The sequence below is a fragment of the Salvelinus fontinalis genome, chromosome 18 (genome assembly GCF_029448725.1).
Source record: "Salvelinus fontinalis isolate EN_2023a chromosome 18, ASM2944872v1, whole genome shotgun sequence".
Lineage (NCBI taxonomy): Eukaryota > Metazoa > Chordata > Actinopteri > Salmoniformes > Salmonidae > Salvelinus > Salvelinus fontinalis.
The window spans coordinates 13,316,621-13,338,376 of NC_074682.1; the positions used below are offsets into that span (position 1 = coordinate 13,316,621).

Below are 21,756 nucleotides of genomic sequence, written 5' to 3' on the forward strand. Positions count from 1 at the left end.
AAAGCATAAGAAAGCAGATTGGAATACATCCCCATTATGTTTCTCTACAGTTTTAATGGTAATTTGCATTTGAAGACTATATTGTAGAGACACATGGCATTTTAATTTCATTCATAGCACATTTGAACAGCATTTAATCATCCAAACACAACCATATTTTTTACACTTTATATGTTGACAATATATAGCCATGGCAGTATGGTCACACAGGAGTTCCATGCTTCCTTTTCAGCCTCTTAGGCATAACTAACCCAGTGGAATACTGGTAACTGGGTTATTCACCATCCTACTCTTTATATGCTGCGTACCCCTAGGCCCAGATATAGACTATGAGTACTGATCTAGGATCACGTTTGCTTTTCAGACCATGAAAAATAAGACAGGAGGACCATATCAAGAACTTCAAAATAGGAATTATATCGGGTGCGTTTTTAAAAAGTTGAACAGTCCATTTTTACACAATGTTTTTTACAGTTAGTCTAAATTGTGCATGTCTTTCTAGATTTATAAATCTGGATGAAATAAAGACATCCTCTCTTTTATTAGAGTATACCTGAGCCTTAATTTCACATTTTCTTTTAAAATGAACATGGTTAAAGAATATTTGGGATTGAACCTGCAATGTTCAGATCTGCAGACAAATCATTAACCCACTGCACCACCAGGTGATAACTGCAGCCTTTAGTTTTTTTTCTGTCAAAAATGGTCAATCAGGACACAGAACACAATTTGAGTTAGTAAAATGTTTTTGTAACATATGTATATATATTTTTACCTTTATTTAACATCAGGTGAATATTTTTTGCACCCTAAAAGAAACATTGTGGAATCATGGAAAGTTTTTTGTTTTATGGGAGCATATATTTTGTGATGTCCCCACAACGATCTCACCAAACTGCTCCCACAAACTAATGAAGCATTCTGGGAACCTTTAAAGAACAGATTAAATGTGTTTTAGGAACGTTCTTGCAACATCAGACAAATGTTTTATATATGTTATGAGAACATTTGCTGTGAGCTAACGAATGTTCCGGGAACTTTCACAGAACCATTTTTGGTTAGCTGGGAAAACATTACTGGTACATTGTGTTTTTACATTACCTGGAAACCTAATGAGAACTTTGGTGTAATGCTCTGTGGTTGTTGTTACAGATGTTCTGCACAACAGTTTAATGAATGCTACGAGAACATTCCAAGGATATTTAATTAAAAAATATATATATTAATTCAAATATTTGGTTATGAAAAACATTCTCTGAATGTTTTTGGGATGTTGTCATCCTAGTGTTAGATACAACCCTAACTATAACTTAATGAGAGTCTTAGCTAATGTTCTGGGAATGTCCCCAGTTTGCTGGGTGGTATACCTTTTAGGCAACAGTACTGCAATGCCTCTCAATAGAGCATTAGTTTGAAGTGGACAGTATTACACAGTTGTCTCTTTTGTCTCATATGGAAATGTAGGAAATCTAATGCTTACAGTGTTCCCTACATCATTTTGAAGTGCTTTGGATATTCTCTAGATTCTGCTTGACGTTATGAACTGAAAGTAACCATACTGTGCACTGACTACACAATTCTACAGAATCTGTATTGCATTACATTGCATTAGCCTAGATCTAATCTTCTCTTTTGCTGTTGATAAGAAACTGATAGACACCCACACAGAATTTGCAAGCAACCATATTATATTTCATAGTGACAAGGTTAAATTGATTAAAATGCAGTTTTTCATATACGGTAGGCTACTGTTGCCCTTCAGCCATCCCTTGAGCAGCCTACTGCATTTGCACCTCCAGGGACATCTGCGATTCCATTCCTATTCCTGTGTATGACATGTCAGAGATCATTATCAGGATCCTTGGGATGGAACTGTGCCTGCATTTTAGAACAAACCTCTTGCTACACTGGCTCGTTATGCCCTTGTGGTCACCTGGGATTGGGACAGAAATCCATTCTCTCTCTCTCTCTCTCTCTCTCTCTCTCTCTCTCTCTCTCTCTCTCTCTCTCTCTCTCTCCCTTCTCTCTCTCTCTCTCTCTCTCTCTCTCTCCTCTCCTCTCTCTCTCTCTCTCTCTCTCTCTCTCTCCTCTCCTCTCTCTCTCTCTCTCTCTCTCTCTCTCTCTCTCATCTCTCTCTCTCTCATCTCTCTCTCTCTCTCTCTCTTCCTCTCTCTCTCTCTCTCTCTCTCTCTCTCTCTCCTCTCTCTCTCTCTCTCTCTCTCTCTCTCTCTCTCTCTCTCTCTCTCTCTCTCTCTCTCTCTCTCTCTCTCTCTCTCTCTCTCTCTCTCTCTCTCTCTCTCTACTGAAAGACAGTTTTGAACAGTCCATGGAGGTTTATTTTATGTGTTAGTGCTATCTTACTGTTGAAGAATTTGTTTCCTCTATTTCTGACATATACTGTAAAATTGGAATGTTTTTACCTTTTATTTTCACTAAGAACTTGATTTCAGAAATCATGTCAAATTATTGCCTGACAGATTGTGGTGAGATGTATGCACATCGATGTGCATACAGTATGTACAAAGACATAAAGCCATAGTTTGAATCTAAGTTTAAGGACTTTGAATCATAGTTTGTGGAATCCACAGCCTACAGGGATGGAAGATGGCAGATCGCAGGTTAACATTTACTTGATGACCTTTCTTTATTAAAAAAATCTAAACCATGTTTGAACAATACCCTAATAAAATATCATGATTTAAGAGGATTGAAATTTGTTTCAAAGTTTGGCAACTTTGTATAATACTATACATAATATTAGCGGAATGTTGCAGCAAAGTTTTAAGAACTACTTCCATTATTGTTAAAGTATGTTTTTAGAACATTATTGGAACATCATGTCATAACATTACAATATAACTTTATAAGAGTCTCACAGAAATGTTTGTTGTTTGTTGCTATACACTATATATACAAAAGTATGTGGATACCCCTTCAAATTAGTGGATTTAGCTTTTCCAGCCACACCTGTTGCTGACAGGTGCATAAAATCGAGCACACAGCCATGCAATCTCCAAAGACAAACATTGGCAGTAGAATGGCCTTACTGAAGAGCTCAGTCACTTTCAACGTGGCACCGTCATAGGATGCCACCTTTCCAATAAGTGAGTTGGTCAAATTTCTGCCTTGCTAGACCTGCCCTAGTCAACTGTAAGTACTGTTACTGTGAGGTGGAAACATCTAGGAGCAACAACGGCTCAGTCGCGAAGTGGTAGACCACACAAGCTCACAGAACAGGCCCGCCGAGTGCTGTAGCGCGTAAAAATCATCTGTCGGTTGCAACACTCACTACCGAGTTCCAAACTCCCTCTGGAAGCAGCGTCAGCACAGTAACTGTTTGTCGGGAGCTTCATGAAATGGGTTTCCATGGCCGAGCAGCCGCACAAAAGCTTAAGATCACCATGCGCAGTGCCAAGCGTCGGCTGGAGGGGTGTAAAGCTCGCCACAGTTGGAAAAGCGTTCTCTGGAGTGATGAAACACCCTTCACCATCTGGCAGTCCAACTGACAAATTTGGGTTTGGCGGATGCCAAGAGAACGCTACCTGCTCGAATGCATAGTGCCACTGTAAAGTTTGGTGGAGGAGGAATAATGGTCTGGGGCTGTTTTGCATGGTTTGTGCTAGGCCCCTTAGTTTCAGTGAAGGGAAATCTTAATGCTACAGCAATGACATTCTAGACGATTCTGTGCTTCCAACTTTGTGGCAACAGTTTGGGGAAGGCTCTTTCTTGTTTCAGCATGACAATGCCCACGTGTACAAAGCGAGGTCCATACAGAAATGGTTTGTTGAGATTGTTGGGGAAGAACTTGACTGGCCTGCACAGAGCCCTGACCTCAACCCCGTTGAACACATTTGGTATGAATTGGAACACTGACAGAGCCAAGCCTAATCGCTCAGCATCAGCACCCGACACCATTAATTCTCTTGTGGCTGAATGGAAGCATGTCACCGCAGCAATGTTCCAAAATTTTGTGGAAAGCCTTTCCAGAAGAGTGGCCAGAAGAGTGGAGGCTGTTATAGTAGCAAAGGGGGGACCAACTCATGCCCATGATTTTGGAACAAGATGTTCGACAAGCAGGTGTTCACATACGTTGGTCATGTAGTGTAGGTATTAGTGCATTGATATCAACATAAGCTGAATTTTATTTATTTGTACTATTTTCTACATTGTAGAATAATAGTGAAGACATAAACTATGAAACAACACATATGGAATCATGTAGTAACCAAATAACTGTTGAACAAATCAAAATATATTTTATATTTGAGATTCTTCAAATAGCCCCCCTTTGCCTTGATGACAACTTTGCACACTCTTGGCATCCACTCAACCAGCTTCACCTGGAATGCTTTTCCAACAGTCTTGAAGGAGTTCCCACATATGCTGAGCACTTGTTGGCTGATTTTCCTTCATGCTGCGGTCCGACTCATCCTAAACCATCTCAATTTGGTTGAGGTCAGGGGATTGTGGAGGCCAGGTCATGTAATGCAGCACTCCATCACTCTCCTTCTTGGTATATTATTCATTGTCCTGTTGAAAAACAAATGATAGTCCCACTAAGCCCAAATCAGATGGGATGGCGTATCACTGCAGAATGCTGTGGTAGCCATGCTGGTTTAGTGTGCCTTGAATTCCAAATAAATCACAGACAGTGTCACCAGCAAAGCACCCCCACACCATAACACCTCCTCCTCCATGCTTTACGGTGGGAATTACACATGCGGAGATCATCCGTTCACCCACACCGCATCTCACAAAGACACGGAGGTTGGAACCAAAAATCTCCAATTTGGTCTCCAGACCCAAAGACACATTTCCATCAGTGTAATGTCCATTGCTCGTGTTTCTTGGCCCAAGCAAGTCTCTTCTTATTATTGGTGTCCTTTAGTAGTGGTTTCTTTGCAACAATTCGACCATGAAGGTCTGCTTCACACAGTCTCCTCTGAACAGTTGATGTTGAGATGTGTCTGTTACTTGAACTATGTGAAGCACTTATTTTGGGCTGCAATTTCTGAGGCTGGTAACTCTAATGAACTTATCCTCTGCAGCATTCCTGTGGGGGTCCTCATGAGAGCCAGTTTCATCATAGCACTTGATGGTTTTTGCGACTGCACTTGAAGAAACGTAAAAAGTTATTACATTTTTCCAGATTGACTGACTTTCATGTCTTAAAGTAATGATGGACTGTCGTTTCAGCAGAACGTTCTTGTAATGTTTCTTCGTAGCCACTTCAATTGACCCGTCGCTAAGTCCCACCCATAATTTTGGGCAACCAATCGCAGTGCTCCAATGGATAGCAACTGTCGTCGATTCCGACACCTCTGACAAGCTCATGTTTAAATCTCATGAAGGCAAATGAGGGCTATGGCAAAAACTTAATAGTTTTCTTTAAAGAAATACATGGTTAAATGGCTGAATAATTGAACAATGCACCAGGAGTAATTATTACTGTGATTCCTGAGATGCACAGCCTGTTGATTGAGTATTTTTTTTGATTCCGAAATTATACTTTTGTTACATTGTTTCCAGCTCAGCTGGTTAGCTATCTCGCAGTCTCTGACCACCAAATGTTGCTCACGCTAGCTAGCTAGCCACTTTTATAGCTTGTTTTCTCAAAATGTATGTTAGCTAGCTAATTTAGGAATGTTATTAATACAACTCCCATCTGCTGTCGACATCAGGATACGGTTGTTGTGCAATAGTTCCAAAAGTGGTTATAGTTTTGACTGCATGCTAACAATGAATTCAGAGACATTCAATGGCTAGCTACACTACAAACATAATTTGACCAGGTTCCCATGAAGCAATTGTAATGACAGTCCACCACAACATACCCAAGAGTTTCCTGATTTAGCAAAGGTTGATTGATCTGTGTTAAATTTCATTTTTTATTAGAAACAGCTTCATTGAATGGGGAATTGGTCTTCCTGGAAAAATGTTGTCCACGTTTGCAACAGTAACCAAGGGGGGCTGGGCATAGCAAAGGGTCAATTGCTCCCAGATTTTGTTGCGGCAGTATGTTCTAAGAACAATACCGGAACATTGTGTTATTACATTAACCTTAAGAGAATTTTCAGTGGTAGTTTTTACAGATGTTGTGAACAATATTTTTGTGAATGTTAGCAGAACATTCCAATGATATTTTCATTTCCAAAATGTTTGGAAAATGTTTTTTTTGGTGATCAAAATTGTTAGCTCAAACCCTAACAAGAACTTAATAGGCATATGTTAGCTAATGTCCTGTGAGTGTTCCTGGTTTGCTGGATTCACACAGGTGCAATCATGTGACTAACGTTTCAACGTCACCATGATTTTTGCAGTGCTCAGATTTGTACCAACATTGAATAGTTAGGCCAACATTGAAGTTTTTCATGGATAAGCTATTATAATTATTTGGGTTAGTAGCACACTATTTAATCAAATAATGTTTTCCTTATGTCTATTCCAAATCAAATATTTGAATGGCCCTGTCTCAATCGTACCGTGTATTACCATGTTGCAATTATAGACATGATTTAAAAATTTCTAAACTGTCACCAGTTTTTGTCACCTCTGTTGGCGAATGCTGACGTGTCAGGATTCACAAGTTTTCACTGTCTACCTGTTTGTTCAGACTAATTTGTTCATTCTGTGTTAGATGACTGAAATGTCACACATTGACGGATGTCAATTGTTAAATGCCTGAGTATTACAGCCTGTGTTGTTTTTGTTCTCCAGCTCATGCACAAGATGTCCTGTTCCAAGGGCCAAGATGGAGGACAGAGCCCAGTGACCTCATTCTCCCCATCAACTTCCCTGACCAGGAAGCTACCATTAGATGTGAGGCAGAGGGGAACCCCTCCCCACAGTACAGGTAAAGGATTCCACCGATCTACACTATAATTCCACAATTCAGTGTGGAACTGCCATTAGCTACCATTTAACATGGATGTTTAACCAAATATTCAGTCTCTCTCTCAAGGCAATCAAACAGGATACTGAGAGCGTTGATTGGTATTGATTTGGTGGAGAGCGATACACATTGGGCTTACCATAGTAGCAGTAGAGATGCTGTAACATCCAAGAAACAAGATTCACCTTTTACTGCAGTTGGCTAAATCAAGGTTACATATAGTGTTTGTTGGTAGTCTTAAACAAATCTACTTTGAAAGAAAAGTACACACCTCACAGGGTATGGGCCTAAAAAAAGAAGACACCTGTACCATGTCAGATATGTGGGTTGAAATGTATTCCATTTTGAGTTTGCATCCCAATATTACACTTTATATACATTACAGAATACTGAAATATAACAAACCATTTGACATAGAAACACCAGATTTTCTGCGTAAAAAAATAACATGTTTATTAATTATTCAATTATGACATACTAATTACATTCCACCCATGAGGATACTGGGTCATTTGACTGCAGGAAAGGGGTACGCAGACATTTAACCGGACAGAGAAACTGATTCATTTGGTATGCGCATTCCAAAAAACCTAAAAGCTGTAAACTAATGCAGGCTTTGAGCTATGATTTAGATGGGAAGTCAGACAACCATTAGCTTATAAATACTTCAGAGATGTGAGTCTAGTTATCTTTATTACAGATTTGATTTAGGTTGCTCTAGGATTGAAGCTAATGTTTTATAATGTGCTGCACTGCTTAGGAAATCATTAGGAATGTAGGGAGATTGCAGTTACTAATTCTACTCTAGATTCTCTGATATCCCCGGTTATTCCCCAGTGGTAAGTCTGCCTGAAAATGGCAGCCCGCGTTAGTTTTGTGGTAGATTGTGTTTCGTAGCTTGGTCAGCATCATGTAAATGCACAGCAGGCAGTCGCGAGAGGTAATAACCTTGTGAGTGACATTCCGTTAAATGCTTACATTTTCTCTAATGCATATTTGCTGAAAACATGGGTCTTAGAGCAGCAGCAGGGGGTATCATTATACTTGTTGTGCAAGCTGAGCAATCCAAGGATGAGCTGAACCATTACAACTTGCACTAACTCGAAAAAAGAAGTCGAGTGGACGTGTTCTCACCATCAAACTGAACAATTAGGATTGTTCTTTTTTTTTTTTACTTAAGTGCACAGGGAAAGCATAGATCGTGGGTTATGATTATGTGTGATAAAATGTGGTCTAGTCATCTGTGCCACAAATTGGAATAATCCTCGAATGCTGTAAGTAGACGCCTCTTTAGATTTTTAAGTGCTGCGCAAAAGTTTCCTACATTAGTAAAGTAACAGGGATATGTTTTCTCTGGGTTAATATTGGATGTATTGGAACGGATAACACATTAATCATCATAAGCAATTCCAAATATTATGATTGTTTTCATGCAGGCTACTAACACTCCAGTTAAGTGTGTCTAATGAGATATTTCACACGATTAATGTTATTTGTAAAGTCCAATCCAAGACAAATTAAAGACAATCCAAGCTTTCGTTGTGAAATGGATAGAACCAAGTCGATCAAATTGAAAAGTAGGACTTCAAGCACCCATTTTACGTAAGATAAGTGCATTAAAACCAAATGAATACAGAGCACAGATCTGAGTAGAATTGAAGTGAATCACTTTATTGAAACAAACTCCCATGGCAGGGGATTGACGTTTATGGGAATACTTTTAAAGACACTGCATCGTTTAGTCCTTGGACTCACTGCATGTAAAGGGATCATTTGTGGCTTTATTTGGGTTGCACCAGAGTGTATGTTTGACACTGACTGTTCTTGACTTGTGTCCCCTCTGGCAAGGAGAGGACTTTTGTCTTGATGATTAAAAGTGAAACAGAAATGTTTAGCAATACATTTCCCAAACACAAAAAAACTCAGGACCTCAAATGCCCCCAATGAGTTGCCCGAGCTGTCCCTCAGAGCTACAAAGGGACAAGCTTTGATCTCCCACAGGAAGGCATCAACTAACATCAGTCCGTTTCTAGTGAAATTATACTGGAATCACAAGATTTTAGCATTTTTTCAAGAGCTTCACATTTTCCAATTCATGCCAAAGTAACATCTCATAATCTCATATCACTGAAACAATGCTTTTTAGTACTGACTCTTTTCTTTATCTTTCATAACCAGTCCCACACAACTCCACGCTTGACATCACTCCACACTACAGCGCATGTTAAAGATATTAGTACTTGATCTGTTACAGTAGGGGTAGTTTTTCTCAATATGGTTGTCACATTTGATTTTCTTCCTTGTCAGTGACCTATAATGAACACTACATTGGGCAGTGTGTTCTGAACTTACTGTAAGGTACTGTAGAACCAAGGGCATAGTGGCCAATGTACATCAATCATTTATTTGTGATGTTCTCTGCCCTCTAATGTGAAATCTGGGAGATGTTGTCATGTCTCTTAATTTATGTAATAGCGCTCCGAGGACACGTTAGGCAATTTGAGTTTCTCATTTAGTCTGGAAGCTATCACAGCATGGAGCCTGAGGAGAGAACTTTGCATCTCCTGCCCTGACAAAGTCTCAGACTACTGAAATATTAATTATTCCATTTCAAATACAACCATGTTCATTGATGATATTCAGTAATATCTGATGAGCTGTTAGTCTTATTCTCTGCCAACCTTCCGGGTTGAGACCAAGGGCCCTCTTTCTCCTGGTCAGCAATGTGTTTTTTAAGGGCCAATATTAGCTGTGTGTGTGTTTGTCCTCAGGGGAAAACAGGTGAGGTGCGTGGCTGGAGACAGCGCTGAGCGCGGCACCATTCCCTGCCTGTATTTGATGAAGAGGCCTCATGCAACATTGATGTGAACCTCAAGGTCGGCCAGAGTTCATCCAGACCATGCCATGAGCAGCCCATGGCCTGGAGGCTGTAACAGGCTAGGGCAGCCAGAGCAAATAAGGGAGCCATTAGTCTTTGTTGTTGTTTAGGAACCCTACTGTCTGGTGTGTTAAATTCGCTCCGTTCACTCTATAAGGCTCCACTAATGCCATGGCCCCAGAGAAATTGTGCTTTTTCAATGTGCTGTTTTTCCATTTTTGTGAAGCACTTCAGTTGGAGTCCTCATCTGTGGATGAGTTAAGACCTGAGGGGGCAATGAAAAGGAGATGAGACCACTACTGTTTAGAATGCAGAAAGATTTCTATGGTGTTGGAGTGCTCATTCAGTTCCTCATTAGTCCTGTGCTGGCAACAGGTTTGAGGGCACAGACTCCTATACAGGTCAGAGCATGCAGTTTGCAACAATCATATACTCTCACAATACAATATAATTGGCGCCAGCTGTCTTATTTCATGTTTTTGACACCATATTTGAGGTTTTGCTCACAACCTCACAGCTGGTAAGAACCATTTTACTAACTGTTAGAGAGATGGATACACATCACTGCATATGACGATGATGGTGATGATGATGGTGATGACTCAAATACAATATGACTAGGCTCCCATGGATAATTATAGTTTGCATAGTTGATAGTAAAGGATCGTTATGTCCGCATGGGTTTTAATTGGTGGCGTGATCATTTATTATGAGGACAATGTGGAATATCAGTTATATTGGTTCAGGTTTAATAACTCCACATCTGCGTATGGGTGAATTTACACCAGCAGCAGCACTGTGGTTTGTCCTCGTTGTTTACTCCTACTCTCATGGAATGGGTGCTATGTATGACTGGTAGTTTGATGCTCTATCACCTAGCCTTCATCCCCAGGGGGGGTTTCATACCAGGCCTTTTCTGGTGGCTACTTAGTGTTGGCAGGTGAGGGGTGTCTCTGACAGCTTGTGCCACTGTTCAAATGGAGCCGAGGCTTGCTGTTCGAGGTGTTGCTGCTGCTAGATGGGATGGCTGGCTGTGTCGTGCGTAGACACACTCACACCCAGCAGAGTCAGAGCCCAGCCATCTGCTCCAGGGGTGTCTGATCTGCTCAGCCTGCCTACCGTCCTCTCCCATTAAGTTCAGATATGCTGGGGTGGCTACAAATACAACCAGCCACCCAACCCCCTCTCTCCCGCTCTCCTTTATTATTTTACACGGCAGATCCTTCGGCTAGGCTGTATACGCAGTGTCACCTCTGCTAGAAAAGAAATCCTGGGGGAAACACTGGTATACATACGATAACATGATGGATCGTATCAGCCATTTGGAACATGCATAAACAAGATGCTCTTTTAAAGGCAATTGAGATTGAATATGGCATCAAACTGCCTTGTTTGAAATGTTTGTATTTGTGCGCCCAGGAAACATAGGTTTCATCACATAACTTCAAACATTTAAACAATTATTTTGGTATCTGGAATGGTGACAAAATAAGTTTGATTAAGTGAAAGCCGCACCGAGATAGATGAATAATGCAGGCAACAACATGAAAGACAGCTATATCTTTTGTAGTCTGTCAGACGGGAGTCTGGGGAAAGTCATGGCTGGTTTTAAGGCTGTGTGAAGCACCACTTTCTCTGTTCGTTAGTTTGCTGAAAATAAAAAAATATTGATTCCCCCCCCCCCCCCCCCCCCCCCATCATTGAATTGTCATTTCACGGTCCCAAATTGCATTGCTCAAGCTAGCTGGCTCAAAGTCTTATCCTAATCATGCCTAATTTCTTGCATTCTTAAGTGGAAAATAATCTATACTTATCATGCCTCTCAGCTTTGTTAACTTTGGAAAAACAAAAATAATTTCCCCATTTTGTAAATTGTTTATTGCAACAAATCATTAGAGTAGTAAATAGTCCAAAACATTTGTATGTTGTGCATTCTTTGACCTCATGCTATCTGGGGATTTAACTTAGCTGCTGATGGATGTTTCTAAAGAAGTTAGAAACAGGAATTATTATACTCAACCCATAACTTCACATGCAACGTATTTTACATCAGAAATATGAGATAGATGTGATTTTTTTTACACAATACAATTATGTACAACATAAACAAATAGACTACACAGTGTATCAAAGGCAACTAACTAACCCAATACGCAATGAAAAGTTTCACGCTCAAATTTCCAACAATTACAGCGTGATTATATCCAATATCTTCATTTGATTCAATTGTCTTTATCAAATGGATCCATGTGATAAATGTTTGTGAGTGTGCATCTCCAGAGGCCCGGGTGCTGATTGTGTTTACGTCTTTCCAGATGGTCGCTAAACGGAACACTCATTGATCTGGGGAGTGACTACCGGCGTCACATGTCTGGGGGCAACCTGATCGTTAACAGTCTGGACAGGGACCAAGATACGGGGATATACCAGTGCTCTGCCTACAACACATGGGGGACCATCCTCAGCCGCAGAGCCACTCTGAAATTTGCATGTAAGTGATCGGGCTATCCCTAGCACGTTATAGGGGAGGGGAGTGTGTGTGTGTGTGTGTGTGTGTGTGTGTGTGTGTGTGCATGCATGCATGTGTAACCCTCTCACCAGACTCGAATTTGACTCTCATGATATTACCTTACATAGAATATCTCAACAGCATGGGATGTTGGGTGAGAAGGGCATCTCCAATAAGAATCCCTATTGTGAACTATCTAGGGTGATGACAATTAGGGTATTAACTGCAGATTAAATTATTGTAGGTTTCTGTTATTGTATCAGGATAGGCTATCCCATGCATTAAATCAAATTGAAACAGTAAATGACTCCACCAAGGCAACATACATAAGGCTCAAAATGTGTATTATTACATTTTCAAAGCACCACATCAAAATAAATCAAAATAATAAACTCCAATGAGTCAGGCACAACACATGACCAAATGACTTCAAGCTTGTTTAACCTGTTGGTGCGCGTTGGAGCTATAAAAAAAATGACGACACAGATAAAGGCCCGAAGCAACCCACAGTGGTTACTCACTACTCGTAGATATTCCCTCAGTGAATTATGGCATTTCCTTGCAGGTTTCCTCACAAGATCCACAGCAAGCACAGCTACCAATGCAGACAGTACTCTTTAGCAGTAACCGATATCCCATGGGGACATGAACTCGTCAAGCTTTCCCAAGCAATTCTCTTGGTGTTACACGATGCTAGGCTAACCTCAAGGCTGTCATACCTCCACGATGAGACGGTAGCTTCAGGCTTTACTAAGTCTTTCTTAACAAAATTATAACAACTCTCTTATAAAATAAAATTGGTATTTCCCTTCAAACTTGGTAGTTATGGGTTTTGTTATGTTTTTATCGTATTCTTTTATAATTCTTCTTCACCAACGGTCATAATGTAATGTCCATCCTTTTCTCAACGTCTCTCCCTCTCTTTTTTCTCAGGCCTTCCGTTAACCAGGTCCGTTTTCCCATTGGCCACAGCTTATCAAGCGACCTTATTGGTCAAAACTTAAACTTAAAAGTAAACCTATTCACTTATACATTAAATAAATATTTCTTCAAAAGAAATGCATTAACAACATTACAATTCAGGAGCAATTCAATCACCTTTTAAATATAATACCAATTAACTATAACAAATAAACTCAATACTTGGTTTTAACAAGAGTATTACACTTGCAATTGTGCATGCGTTTGTGTGTGTGTGTGTGTGTGTGTGTGTGTGTGTGTGTGTGTGTGTGTGTGTGTGTGTGTGTGTGTGTGTGTGTGTGTGTGTGTGTGCACTTGTGTTGTGTGTCTGTGGCCTCTGTGTCTTTAGCATTCCGATTTCTTGCTCGGTATGCTTCAAATAGATTTTTTTAAAGGGAAATGGTAATCGAATGAAATGTCAGATGCAACAACCACAGTGGGTGAGGCAGCTTCTGACTGCCTCTGAACTCCATTGATTCTCATTAGTCTCTGTGTTTCCAGCTTTGACAGCGTCTGTGCAACCTCGGTACTGACTGATACTTTGCCAATCTATGCAAGCCTCTGTGATCTGGACTTGAAAGGAAACCTACACAAATAAAGCTTAAACTTTGCAAACCAGACACAATCATTTTTTACTGTTCAATTGTTTGCCGTTGCAGATAGATCAGACTTGGTTGAACAGCCTGTCTGGTATTCTAGAGAGGGAGATCTGAATATCACAGGAGGTTGGTGGCACCTTAATTGGGGAGGACGGGCTCGTAGTAATGGCTGGAGCGGAATAGGTAGAATGGTAGCAAATGCATCAAACACACGGTTTGATGCCATTCCATAGGCTCCGTTCCAGCCATTATTATGAGCCGTCCTCCCCCCAACAGCCTCCACTGGTGAATATGAAGCTTTTGTGTGGGTCTCTACCATATAGAGAGCAGACCAATAGACAGTGTAGAGAGACACCTCTCCCCTCTCACTGATCATTGATCAAGTCCCAGGGATAGAGAGCATTTCCTTCCTCTTAAGAGATGGACTGCCAGTACCCTTATGGGCTGGATAATGAATCTCACTTGTGGGGCCTGGGTGAGGAGGGAACTGCTTGACATTTATTGTCTATTTGAATGTTCAGAGGAGGTCTTGGAGATAGATGGGGATTGCTGCATACACGGCTAGATTTTCCTCGTAATAAAGACTCTTCCATAGACAGGGATGGCTTACCTCGCCCATTTCCTGTCTACACAATTCAACTGTCATTTCAATTATATATTTTTTGCAATGTGTTATGGCCATCAACTTCATCCTACTTTACATTGAATTTCTGAACAACTGTAACGCAACTGTTATACAAATGTACAAACACTGGTATAATACACACCAGGGAGAGAGAATGAAATACATTTAAAATGACATTCCCTCTGTACTTATGAGTTGCTATTCCTTTGTGGTAAAAATAGAATGAAGAGCTTGCATGGTGTTAGATAGGATACCTTTATATGTTTTTCCTGGCTTCCCTCCTGACACATTCTTATTGCCTCTCAGAGTTGGAGTCTGTGTAGAGGAGACATATTACACAGAAAGCCATCGTTCTGCTATAGACAAGGCAGAGCCAGCTTATAGAGTGCTGCATTTTAGCAGTCCCTACTGTCTCTCCCTTACATGGAACATTTCTGTGTGAGGGAGAGAGGAGTAGAGGAGGGCCTCCGCTCCATACCGGAACTGATTATTTACCTCTTAGTCCCCCCCCCCCCCCCCCCCCCCCCCCACTGTTACAAAAGGTATATTATCATAATGATCAGCTGCTGTTTGGTTATGCTTTCCAACCAGCCTGCACCACCTTTCCCTCGTCTAGGTAGCCTAGCCTAACTCCTCCAGCGCTTTAGATTCAGCACCATGTCTGCAAGTTGAAGTTCTCTATGGCTCTATTAGAAGATGGCGACTCACTGTGTGGCCTGGACAGAATCCTGCTATGACTTGGCTGTGTTGGATTTCACCACGGTCATCAGAGACTGGCTCATTAATCTTCCCTTCGCTCTCCCACTCCCCTCTATAATCCTTCTCTTTTCTTAATTCCTTTTATCGGTCACATTGACTTTATTTTGTTTGTGTTCGGGGCCTGACTGTAGGGCTGCCCGCCCGAGGGTGCAGAGTCAGTAGGGACAGGGGTACAGTAGTTCACCCATCACTCACTAAACTAGAGTAACATTTCATCAGCCCAGGTACAAACAAGCTCAGTCAGGCAGCTTTTCCTCTTTCATTTGCAGGGATGAATTGCTCCCAGAGTATCGACAGGGAAGCTAGTGCTTTTAAGGGCGAGATTACACTGCATTTAATAATGATGTTGGTTATTGCTCTTGGCACTGATTCCTGTTATTCGTCATGTGCTCAGTGTTTGTGCCCGCCCTCCAACTTCCTCCCCTCTTTTTATCCCTTTGCAATTTAATCTCCTGCTGCTATCATAACGATGGTGTGTTGTGAGGTATCCATCACATACCATAAGTCCATCAGTAATATTTAATGTTACAGTTGCTTTTCTAAGTATTGGATAGCTTTGGGGGTGTTCTAAAGCAATCCATTACTGTACCTGTAAATCGTTTTCCTACAGTACATGGATTTTAGGGCTTTAAAGAAACCAAGATAACTGATACAAACTGGGAAACACATTAGCTGATACGGATTGAGTTATCAGCTGCGTTTAGACATAGAGTAATGCTAAGGTTTGTGCTTTATATTTATCCATTCTGTCTTCTGTAATAACACTAAAGCTTACCCTTGATTTTTGTGTTGATAAGACCTAGATAACTTCAAGACCCAAACGACACGGAGTGCTGTCAGTGTCCGAGAGGGCCAAGGAGTGGTTTTGTTATGTGGACCACCCATGCATTCTGGAGGTAGGTTTTTATTCCATATTAGAGATATTTATGAATACCTGAGAAGATGCCTCTCCTCTGTATCCAATTAAAATCTTTGATGCAGTATATGAGTGAATATACAGGCGCTATTTGGTGTGCTCACATTCCTAACCTAATCAGTTTTTTCATAAAACATTATTTGTTAGAGCCTCAAAGCATGGATTCTTGCTAGCAGCCTCAAATAAACTTATTTCACACAGATGTTTGCAGAATAAAGATATGCTTAGCTGGCCTTCTTTTTCATTCTGAACTTTCTTACAATTAGTGCCAAATCTGGTGGCAAATGAAAAGATATTCCTCAAATTGGAGTCTTAACCTGATCATTAGGCAATACGGTCTGAGTAAAGTGCTTTTAATAAAACCGGTATTAGATAATCAATAGTAACTTATCCTAACTTAAATGGAATGCAGAATTCACTCAAGTAAACTAATTTACTTTATACCCTAGAGGGAAAACAAACAGCATCACTTTCTGCAATATCTTATTTATCTCCCATACTATTTTCAACTTGTACAGAGGAAGTGACTCGGCACATGTGAGACGGCTATTTGAAGTGTGTGTGATCGCACACTACTCAATTCCAGTTAGCTTAGTATTGAATAACGGACTTTGCGTACATACAGGCTGACCCTGTTGCAGTACCACTCACTTTTAACATGACATTGTAGAGTCGCTGGTTCTTCTCTAGTGTATTGGCCAAAGTGTGCCTACAGTCCTGTACAGCTGGAGGAGGTGATAATGGCCTGGGGTAGCCAGTGTGAAACACAATGCGACAGCCTCTCACTCAGAAATGAGCTTATGCCAGGCGTGTTGTTGTCACCATAACAGTATTGTGTTTTGTTTCCCTATTTGAACAAGTGAATAAGACCAAGTAAGTGTGGCACTGCGCTCATTGCACTGTGAAGCATGAATGCCACACACAAACTTGGAACTCGTTGGACCCATCACTATCCACTGACTGTAAGACATCTCTGCAGGTTTTTACTCTGCCTCAGCGGCTTCAACTGCTGGAATAGAGGTTCTCTCAAATGACACATTATATCTCATGTTACATCGACATGGCCACAAAATAAATATTGTTGCTAGCTAAAGTGACTGCATTAGGGCTCTGCGCCATCATAAATATGTGTTTATTCTCCAGGGCTCAATTATGTTTATTTTTGTGTCATAGCTATTGCATGTTTGTAACGTTGTGCTTGTTACATAAATAGCCATTGTGTTCAATAAGAAAAGAGGTTGTTGCACTATATTTTCACTTTCCTCTTGATTTGTATTTTCTTGACAAACGCTATCACTGTTCATTACGGCCACATAGCTCAGAGTCAGGGATCCCCGGTCTTGCTTTGCTTCGTCAGAATGAATTGGTTTCGGCTTCAGTGAACCGACTGCAAAGACGTGATCCCAGGAGCCAAGGTTTGCGAGGCGTTCTCCTCCCAGGGGGACAGGAGATGAGCGACAGTACGCTGCATACACACCTTTGTAGTTCCGTACGCGCTCTCGCCTCCACGCCACGGTAGATAGGCTTTCGCTACAGTACCTCGCTCCTATGAATCTGTGCACTGCTCTTTTCAAGATGACCCAGTATTGCTGTGTGGCAGCGCTCTGTGTACTTTAGCTAGGCCTGTTGGCTGAGGAGAAGTGTGGCATGCATGAGTCAAGCATGGAAAAAAGCCCTGTCCCCAGTTACTCAGGGTAGAGGACAGGGCATGTGTCATGAGAGTGCCAGTGAGGCGTTGTAATCTGTTTTGTTTCGCTCTCTTTCCTTTGGACACTATTTTTTTGTGCACCAATAGCTGTTCTACTATATTTGCCCTGGTATCTTCTTGGAAGGAAACTGAAATAAGGAAAAGGAAATTGTGTGGAATGCCAACATGATCTGCTTACAATGTGGTTTTGCTTTCTAATACAGTATTTCATCAATGGACAATACTGACACTGTGAGCTATTTAGCATAAATGCTAAATGATATTTTCAAAAGGGAATTTTTCAATATAGACTCCTACGCCTACAAACCCATTACTGTGTTGTAATATATTAATACTACTGTGTTGTATTTACCACTGTCATATTCCTCTCCCTCCTAGAGCTGACATTTGCATGGATCTTCAATGAGTACCCATACTTTGTTCAGCAAGACAGTCGTCGATTCATCTCCCAGGAGACAGGAAGTCTGTACATTGCTAAAGTGGAACCTTCTGATGTGGGAAACTATACCTGTGTGGTCAACAACAGCATCACTAAGGGGAAAGTCCTCAGCTCTCCTACACCACTGGTCCTGAGGAATGATGGTAAGATCCCATCCTTTAAACAGACACTCTGATCAGACAGCACAACAACAAAAAACTGCCCAGATTAAGCCCCAATTTGTAAAACATTGGCAGTCTATGCAGTCTACAATGGGCCATTCTATCCAGATATTCTGTAATACTGATTATAAGTGGTCAAAGAGAAGGAGTAATCTTACCCCCTCAAAAGGTAAAGTCAAAGGGTGAAGCTGTTGCCCTCCTAGCAGCTTGAATATAAGATTCAGTCTGAAAAGGAGATTAATCCCTGCCTTCACCCAGATGTGTTCTTCTTTGAACCTTTTACAAACCTTTTCCATTTCTCTCCATCTTACCAACCTCTCAGTGATCGCTTCTGTTCCACACACAAATACCTTTGTGTTTCTGGGCCCATGTTATTGTTGTACCATGTTTTCCAGGGCGTAAAGCGAGTGTGCCATTAATCATTGATGCCAAAATTTGGTTTGTGTATTGTCTCCCTTTCATAGGAGCAATGGGTGAATACGAACCCAAAATAGAAGTTCATTTCCCTGACACTGTTCCAGCTGCGAAGGGATCCACAGTGAAACTGGAATGTTTCGCTCTGGGAAAGTAAGTTGGAGTGAATGTGCAAGTTTGTGCATATGTCAGACATATCATTGTAATCAAATCAAAGTTTATTTGTCACTTGCGCCGAATACATACAATATAGACCTGACAGTGAAACGCTTACTTACAGGCTCTAACCAATAGTGCAAAAAAGGTATTAGGTGAACAATAGGTAAGTAAAGAAATAAAAACAACAGTAAAAATACAGGGTATATACAGTAGCGAGGCTATAAAAGTAGCGAGGCTACATACAGACACCAGTTAGTCAGGCTGATTGAGGTAGCATGTACATGTAGATATGGTTAAAGTGACTATGCATATATGATGAACAGAGAGTAGCAGTAGCGTAAAAGAGGGGTTGGCGGGTGGTGGGTGGGACACAATGCGGATAGCCCGGTTAGCCAATGTGCGGGAGCACTGGTTGGTTGGCCCAATTGAGGTAACGTGAACTCACTTTTGTACATCGCCTCGGTCCATACAATTGACCTTATTTTTGCGCCCAAAAAACGTAATAGTTCCATATAAACTGTAATATCAATACCAATGTAAAGCACAATTTCTCCCCTTTCCAACAAAATTAATGACGAGACCTTCATGATGCCCATCTCTGCATAATTCCACAAGGCAATGAGCTCCGTCGGGTCTTTTTTAAATGGCGGGTGGGCAACGAAGGCTACGAAGTGATCTTGAAAAGGGGAAATATGTTGGGTGAAGAAAACAGGGTTTTTTTCACCCGATTTGTCCAACTAATCAACTTTAAAATGTAAATAAAACGTAAAGAGTTTAAGTAATGTCTCATCACATACCTGTTTGAAGGTTTGTGTCGAATTTGAAGAGGGGTTTAGGGCTGCGCTAACGTTAGCCTCACAAGTGAACTGCAGCTGTTCCGGGTTTTGAGTGTCATGATGGCTCGCAGTAAAAAATGCAATTGGCACCCTAGTCATGAAATATTAGTTTAATATTAGCAATAATTATATTAGACAAATCATGAAGTTTTCTTACAAGTGTATATGGTTAAGCATGATTTTAATCTGCGAGAGAAGGGCTGCCCCTGGTGGAAAGAGGCTGTACGGCACAAAATGAGTTGCAAATGAGCGCTGTACGTGACGTAGTGACACGTCACGATGTAACGTACAGCGTCAGAGGGGTCCGTTTTTTCATCTTTTCTCCAATACTGAGTCCATTACCATGTCAATCAACGCTGAATCGAAACGTAGTTCACACCCCGGATTTTGATGCCAACACAGTCACTACAGTCCCATTAGTTTTCATTGCAGCCTCGTTTGAATGTCGCGGTAGCACCAGAGTAAAAAGAGGTGTTGGGGGGGGGGGGGCACACAAGGCAAATAGTCCGGGTAGCCATTTGATTACCTGTTCAGGAGTCTTATGGCTTGGGGGTAACAACTGTTGAGAAGCCTTTTTGTCCTAGACTTGGCACTCCGGTACCGCTTGCCATGCGGTAGTAGAGAGAATTATGAGGTTGCTCCTTTTAGGATGCTGGAATATTAGTGATATCACCTATAGTCTTGAGGTCAAGTATCACACACCACAACCTTATCCTGCAACCAACTCGCATTACACAGTGACGTCAACAGAGCGCGACTCACGCTGAAAGTGGAACAGTAGAGAACTTGGTTTGTTGTTTTTGAAAGTTTGAAAGTCTGTGTTTACCTGTTTAGTTTGGATCCCGCAATGCAGTTCGCCTCAGTAGCAGTCCCAGCAACTATCTGTCCCGGGATACTGCTAAACCCTAAAGTTTGAAGAGCTGCTGATTGGTGTAGCAACTAGACTAGCTATCAAACTAGCCAGGTTTCCTTGAAAGTTTGAACACAGCCCGAGACGCGGTTAGCCTTTGTGGCTTGGTGCGTATAGTCCCGGGCTTGTGGCTGTTTAATCCTTGCTGTTTTTTGCTGTTTCCATCGGCCCTGTGAGCTGTGCAGGCTGGAATTGCGTGGAGTACCCGTGTTAGCCTACGTTTCGACCGTCTGAAAAACCTGTTACGAGTCCAGGTGACCTACCCAGGCCAATAATGGTCAAGTTCCTAAGGCTCAATGACAAGATTGCTGTTCAGGAGAGAGCCAAGAACTCGAGAGAAACCAACATCTTCCTCAACGAGGACTTCTCTGAAGCTGTGCGCCAGAGGAAAGAACTTATCCCAGCTATGAAAGCTGCCAGAGAGCGTGGGGGCATTGCTTACATTAGCTACCATAAGCTCATTGTCCACCCTCCCTCCCAAAAGCCTGGGAGGAGTTAGAGAGCCAAGCTTCTGGGTCAGTAGCTTCAGCCCGACATCACATATGCACAGGCACACATACACCAACTGACACTCACAAGCGCCTGATTGATTGACTGTTAGCTAAACAAGGTTTCATATATACTGAAAATATAAACTCAACATGTAAAGTGTTGGTTTCATGAGCTGAAATTAAAGATCCCAGAAATGTTCCATATGCACAAAAAGCGTATTTCTCTCAAATGATGTGCACACGTTAGTTTACATCCCTGTTAGTGAGCATTTATTCTTTGCCAAGGTAATCCATCCACCTGACAGGTGTGGCGTATCAAGAAGATGATTAAACAGCATGCTCATTACACAGGTGCACCTTGTGCTGAGGACAATTAAAGACCTCTCTAAAATGTGCAGTTTTTTTACGTCACAATAACACAGACGTTTTGAGGGAGCATGCTGTTGGCATGCTGACTGCAGGAATGTCCACATGAGCTTTTGCCAGAGAATTGAATGTTC

General features: G+C 41.4%; 1 protein-coding gene across 1 annotated transcript in view; it reads left to right on the plus strand.

Annotated features, from left to right (window-relative positions):
* Positions 1 to 21,756, plus strand: part of LOC129815007 (contactin-3-like) — a 73,837-nt gene that overhangs the window by 18,679 nt on the left and 33,402 nt on the right. Inside the window, exons 3-7 of the mRNA XM_055868255.1 lie at positions 6,718 to 6,853; positions 12,086 to 12,261; positions 16,020 to 16,118; positions 18,225 to 18,428; positions 18,911 to 19,013. Of these exons, the coding sequence (XP_055724230.1) occupies positions 6,718 to 6,853; positions 12,086 to 12,261; positions 16,020 to 16,118; positions 18,225 to 18,428; positions 18,911 to 19,013 (718 nt within the window). The remainder of the gene's footprint in view (positions 1 to 6,717; positions 6,854 to 12,085; positions 12,262 to 16,019; positions 16,119 to 18,224; positions 18,429 to 18,910; positions 19,014 to 21,756) is intronic.